We start from the raw sequence: 6,996 nt of genomic DNA, 5'->3' as shown, positions 1-6,996 counted from the left end.
GAGACAGGACTGTCTCCTGAAAAATAGAAAAAAGAGCCAATTGCCTTTTATTATTATTATTTTTTTTTTTTAATTCTGAACAAACGAAAAAGTACTTGCTTGAGCCTGAGATAAAACTGAGATAAAACTACCCAATTTGGGAAAAGGCTAAGAAGCCAAGATCAGGGAACCGCAGGGTGAGCTGATCCATCTGCTGGAGACAGACAAATACTGAAGGGCTGCAGGGTAGGGTCTGTCCTGATATAGGATACCCTTTTCAGTTTTAGTCTGTCTCCTGCTGGCCAGGAGGCTCAACCCACGGTCTGGACTGATCCAGGTACGTACAGGGAACACCTGTCTCTTACCCTCACACACAGGGACAGGCAGACATAGGTGCACACACAAGCATGCATAGACTCATGCTAGTGTGTAACACACACAAGCTCATACAAACATGCAGAAGCACAAACAAGCTCCTCAGCAGCTGTAGATTCAGTTGTCCTGGGGTGGGTTTTCTATACTTCTCTGCAAGGTCCAGATGTGTGAGAATCTAGAACTGGGAGCATAGGGGTAATCAGAACTCCATGCCAAAAGGGGCAGGCTGATCCAGCCTTGGTTTTATCTCCACTGCATGCCAGGAGATGCAGCTCTGATTTCTCTAAGAAAAAAAAATCTTCTCTGCCCGATCTGGAGTAAAAGCAAGCCTGATTCTTAACACAGAGCTCTCTGGTCACTCTCAGGCAACATTAATTCTAATTAACCTAACAATTGCAGAGTATAATTACTATTCAGTACAATTATCATCCCTTGTCATTACTAATGCATACTATTAATACATGGCAAGTCAGGATTTAAATGCTATTTCAAGCCATGCAGTGACATGGTTCAATCGTACTGCCACTTACACCATTGATCCTCTCAGCTTTACACTGGTGCTGGAATTCATAATAGAGCAACAACATTTATTAGGGACTTAAAACAAGGACTACAAATTTATTGCAGACCATTTTTCTACGGATATTTTTGTTCCTGAATACTCAATACAGACCAAAAATAAATGTCAAACAAATAATATAGGGTGAAACCATTTCTTGATCAGCTTGCAGGAGATAGCACTCCCTTTCTCATGTCAAAACATGGCAGGGCAATAGCCTGCTAATTAAGACGTCTCTCCTGAACCACACAGAGTAGCCACAGTTGAGATCAAATCCAGCTACCTCGCCCTGTTGATCATGAAGCCCCTGGAAAAGATGATTCCCACCCTACATATTTTTGCTAACCTTTTCTTCCTATTTCACTGGAATTACACAGGCCTCAGCAAGGCATCCAAGTATTTTGGGCCTCGTTCCTAGGCTATTTTTGAGAGCCACCCGAGGGCACCGAGATGGTGTGCATTGACTCTGCGAGTGAACGATGCTGAAAGTGAGAGGACCGGAACAGGAATCCCTCCTTCCTCCTTAAAGACGCATCGCCCATAATATGGCTGTTTATCTGTCTAAATATTTAGAGAAACAAGCCCATACCAAACTGAATACCAGCCTCAAGGCCCACTCCTGCACCTAAAGAGCCACATTAGCCTGAAACAAACAGCAGGACAAAGAACTCTTAAAATAAAGTTACTGCATTATCAGGCCAATTCAGTAAAAGTCGCGGGAGAGCCGACAAGCGCCCGCTCTCCCAATGCGCACACAGGTCACTCTCCTGTGCGCGCGATTCAGGAGGGAACAACATGCAAATGAGGGCCCGCAGTAAAAGGAGGCGCTAGGGACACTAGCTAGGGGTGTGCATTCGTTTTGAACTTAAATGTAAAATGCAACTTATTTTTGTTTTTTAACTTAAAAAAGTGATGAGGCGAAAACGATCGGATTTCCAACTTATTCAACATAGCTATGACCCGGTCAGGAGGCCTCCTGACCCCCCCCCCCCCCCCCCAAGCTGGCCAAAAGTTCCTTTTGGGTGCAACGAGGGTCCTGGAGCGAACGCGCGGGGAATCACGTGATGCCGCGTCACTCCGACGTGATGCCGACGTCACATGCTCCTCGCAAAGGAGTTCAGAAATGGCGTCCTGACTCCCCGCTGGACTACCAGGGAGTTTTGGTAAGTCTTGGGGGGGGGATTAAGGAGGGTGAGGGGTTTAAATTTTTATTTGCACGTATGGACATAGACTCAACTTATGGAATTCTCCATATGTCCATATTGACCGAAATTGACCCCCCCTTTCGACTTATGGACTTATGAACATAAACTTTTGCTCTGCACATCCCTAACACTAGCACGTCCCTAGCACCTCCTTTTTGACAGGAGTGGCAGCTGTCAGCGGGTTTGACAGCAGACGCTCAATTTTACCGGTGTCGGTTCTCGAACCCGCCGACAGCTACGGAAAACGGACGCCGGCAAAAATGAGCATCCATCTTCCGACCCACGGGCAGATTATTTATTTTTTTTTTTTAACTTGTGGGGCCTCCGACTTAATATCGCTATGATATTAAGTCGGAGGGTGAACAGAAAAGCAGTTTTTACTGCTTTTCGTGTACACTTTCCCAGTGCCGGCAGAAATTAACTCCTGTCTTTGGGTAGGCGTTAATTTCTGAAAGTAAGATGTGCGGCTTGGCTGCACATTTTACTTTCTGTATTGTGCAGGAATAACTAATATGGCCATCAACATGTATTTGCATGTTGCGGGCGTTATTAGTTTCGGGGGGGGGGGTTGGCCGCGTGTTTGACGCGCTATTACCCCTTACTGTATAAGGGGTAAAATAGCATGTCGAAAACACGCGGCCAAACGTGGGCTAACAGTGCGCTCTGCCAAAGCGCACTGTACTGTATCGGCCTGTATGCGATGAAGCAGAATACTTCCCAGAGAACTACTAGCTAAAGATTATTTCAGCTGCCACTTATAACAAACAAAATCATTAAATCTTCCTTCAGCAGCCTGATTTGCATTTGATTCCTAGGGAGAAATAAGAACTTAAAAGTTGTGAAAAATACTTCTTCATGGCAACTCCCAATATTATGCACATAAATCAGTGTGGGGAGAGAGTGTATTATTGTGCTGATCGTATCAACAGAGCCATTCCCCTCGTTGCAGCCACTTTCAATTCAGTGGTGTATAAGAGGCACAAAGCAATACTCCATCCCTTCCCAAAACTAACACGGATTTATATTCTCAGAACTCTTTACCTTATTTTTTCAGAGCCTCAGACAGACCCTTGCAGTGTCCCTGGAAAACCAGGTTAAATTTCATCTTGACTTCCTTTTCTAGCAAGATCTTAAAGCATTTTCTCTATTAGGCTAACAAAATCCTTCCACCTACCAACCAGGTAGACTTTAATTTTTCAACTTCCCCAAGCCCTCTCTCCCACTTAACACAAATATCCCTTTGCTCACTACTAGCTGAGAATAAGAGCCAAGAAATCTTATAACCATTTCAAAATATCTAATATTTTATTGTAATAGAGACATTTATAGATGAACACTGAAAAAGAAAAAATACTCCTTAGCACCTAGTGGTTAAGTTGGAAAGTCACCTATTGTTTACCCTCCGAGAGTGTGAATCTGCGCTGATCTGAAGCTGGAGTACAGAGAAATGTTATCTTTGTCTGCAAGGAATAATGTGAAATTAAAGGACCAGGTGTTTGTAATGTCAGGCTATGCAGGATTTTAGGATCATTGAATTGTGCTCTGTTATGACCGCCTCCCCTGCCCTAACAGCTGAAAGAAACCCCCCCATCTCCAATGCACACATAACCATGGTCCAGGGCTATTCCAAATCTTTACACAGCCCTCCAAGCATATCATCTGCATCTGCCCTCCAGAAGGGCTGTAGGAACGATCCGCATCCCTACAGAATCAGAGGGTGTAGTGCGGCTGCTTTTTCATATCAGCAATGACACGGTAGGTAGAAATACACCTCACACAGGACAGGACAAATTAGATAAAAGATTTTTTGCTGACAGGGATTATTTATCATTAAAAGAAGCAAAGTACAAATGACTGAAGTTTTTCATGTACTTCAAGGATTCACATAGGCCAAATACCAAAATTAATGCCCCTTAGACTATGCTCATGAGCTTAAAATAAACATGGGCAGCTCTAGCTCCCATAGCAGCATTTCTGGACTGGATCAGAACCCAAGTACAAGGTGCCACTTAAAGTGCAGAAAGTTTACAAAATGAGTTGTGTGTTGATCAGGTTATGCCTGGAATTATAGTCTATGCTGACTTTACTGTTGTCTGGATAAAACGCTAATAAACATATTGAACATAAAATGGGTTAAGTTTTACAAGAACTGCCTAAGTATAGCCAAGTGCAATTATTTTTAATTTTCTTTTTTGTTTTAAAACTAAAACAGACACACAATCAATCACACAACTGGCAGATGCCCCACAAGAAGCTGACTAGAATTTTCCCACAAGTTTCAAGGGAAATCTTACAATGTATAATCAAAGCCTACCTATAAATCTTCCTTCTATAGGAGCCCAGGCTACTGACAGGAGAAAATAAAACTACCAAAATATACACACTTGGGGGATAATTTTCAAGAGGATTTACACACATAAAAGTAGAATCTCCAGTATTGTAGCAATTTCAAAAGCCCCCTTATGCCCTTAAATTGTGCTTATGCACACAAACTCTATTGTCAACAGCATATATTGTAGCAATTTCCAAAAGCCCATTTATATCTGTAAAACCCAGTTTTAATCACATAAATCATTTGAAAATGACCCTCTTAAAATTTAGATTACAGTTGATGTATTCAGGCAGGAAACATCTTAAGACTCCCATTTCAGCTTTTACCATCAGGTTAACTAGACGTGCCCGTTTATAGGGGGGGGGGGGGGCAGGGATCTGATTTTTGCCTGCCAGGAATTACTAATTTATCTATTTAGTTATAGCTAATTAAAAAGCAGCACTGTAACCTCACCCCATCCTGGTTTTCAGGATAGTCACCATGACTATACTTGACCTTGGTATTTTTGTATACACTGGAACCAAATTTATGAGTGCTCCACTCTTCTCCACATCACATGCTTTCTCTTACTAATGGATTAAAAAAAAAAGATAACAGCTGTAGGAATCGGTTTAGCTGCCACACTATCATCTGAAGCCAAATAAGAATATAAGATTTGCCATGCTGGGTCAGACCAAAGATCCACCAAGCCCAGTATTCTGTTTCCAACAGTGGCTAATCCAGGTCACAAGTACCAGGCAGGATCCCAAAAGGTTGATAGTTTCCATGCTTATTCCAGGGATAAGCAGTGGATTTCCCTCGCTGGTAGAAAACTCATCCACTGGCAGCACAATGGTATGTGGCACAGTCCGTAATGAATGGGGAATGCCTTTTGCATTCATAAATATAGAGAAAAAGTTTTAAAGCAGCAACTGAGCATGCTCATAACAAAAAGATGCCCAGCAGCTCTATTTTAAAGCAGAGTCAGCTTAGCTGATTATTTTTTGCTGGTCTTAGTCTGCTCAGACAGGTGTGGCATTAGGTAGTATTAAAGAAACATTTTTATTAACTTAGGTTCCTTTCTGCCTAATTTTCACTCAGATAAATGTTTGGATTTCTGGTCCACCTTTCCAAATAATGCTCAAGGCAGCTTACAGCATTATTAGAATGCAATAAGTCCCTGCCCCAAAAAACTTACAATGTACGTGGGTAGCTGAATCAACAAGCGGTCACAAGGAGCGTTAGTGAAGGAAGTGGGATTTAAACCCTGGTTCTAAGCCCATTTCTCTAACCACTAGGTCATGGCAACTTAAGTCCTAATGCAAAACATAGATATAAAGGTCCAGAATTCACTGGGAAAGAAGTTAAATCACCAAAGGGGGAAAAATGTTTTTTTTCTCAAGTGTAAACTCTGCTCACAAGGTGCTTTTGATAGCCCAAAAGCAAACGGGTCACGTAGCATTATTTGCTCTACAGCAAATGAAATTCCTTCAGAAAGTCTCCTGCATCCTGTGTAATAGCCCGATATAATCACACACACACACACACACACACACACATATATATATATATCACACTGACCAACTGGCTCTAGCCTGTCATGTCATTCTTGGCAAGGGCCAAAATAGTCACTGCCATAGTGCTATGGAAAATAAATTTGTAGGGAATTTGCAGAAAGTATTTCAAACCATGATCGAAAAATTAAAATTTCTAACATATACAGGGCAGCTAACTGTGCAGGGTACCTGGACTTTTCTTTAAAATACTCAGATCCACCTTCATCTCCAAAGTGAAAAACCCAGAATTCTCAAACGCATTTTTCTAAGTTGCTCTTTTTGGTTTTCCCCAGTACAAAATTCTTTGCATGAGTAAAACTGAAGTTAGTTAAGAAAAAGGGTTATTTTTAGCCTGAAAATCTGGCAAAATCATAACGCACCCTCAAAGCACATGAAAATCATAATGCACCCTCAAAGCACATGAAAATACCTCCATCTAGCCTTCATGAAGGCTCTACACATTTACAAAATCATGGGCTCCCTTCTGAGCTAGATAACAGTACAATTGCAATGAGTTAAATGGTTTTTAATATTCAAAATATTTACATATTCACATATAGTACAGATTTTTAAAGAACAAGAGGTTAGGAGTGGACTGGAAATGTTTTCTGTTCTTCAGCCTGTTTTCTCTGCAGAGCAGAAGTCCTTTTTACTGAACAGACAAACTGCTTAAAACAGATCTGCATGGAGGGCAATGGAAAAACGCAGGATCGGGCACGAGCTGGTGGCCAAGATGGTTGCTCCCATTTTGTCTGCACTGCAGGAGAGAGTAACAAAGATGGAATACAGTATTCTGATGCAGGGAACATGGCATGCTGTAGTGAATAATTCTCATTTTTCTACGCCCCCTGCATTGAAAATGATTTTTTGTTGTTGTTAGTGGTGCTATACACCGTTGGCACTGGCCTTGCTGCTCTGAGATGCTTCCATTTTGGCCTGCGTGTAAGAGAAAACAATAAACTTATTAAGACACAGAACAATTAAAAAACTCTTGTTATATAAATGTTATAG

At 41.7% G+C, this 6,996-nt stretch overlaps 1 protein-coding gene across 2 annotated transcripts in view; it reads right to left on the bottom strand.

Moving 5' to 3' along the window:
• Positions 1-3,400: 3,400 nt before the first annotated feature.
• The window catches only part of LETM2 (leucine zipper and EF-hand containing transmembrane protein 2), a 73,478-nt gene continuing 69,882 nt past the window's right edge, over positions 3,401-6,996 (bottom strand). For both annotated transcript variants that reach the window (XM_029603937.1, XM_029603938.1), the window contains one exon: positions 3,401-6,921. In XM_029603937.1, coding sequence (XP_029459797.1) covers positions 6,871-6,921 — 51 coding nt within the window. In that variant the 3' untranslated portion in view covers positions 3,401-6,870. The remainder of the gene's footprint in view (positions 6,922-6,996) is intronic.

The sequence above is a fragment of the Rhinatrema bivittatum genome, chromosome 5 (assembly GCF_901001135.1).
Source record: "Rhinatrema bivittatum chromosome 5, aRhiBiv1.1, whole genome shotgun sequence".
Lineage (NCBI taxonomy): Eukaryota > Metazoa > Chordata > Amphibia > Gymnophiona > Rhinatrematidae > Rhinatrema > Rhinatrema bivittatum.
Note: the sequence above shows the minus strand (reverse complement) of the source record. Positions and strands in the feature narration are given on the sequence as shown.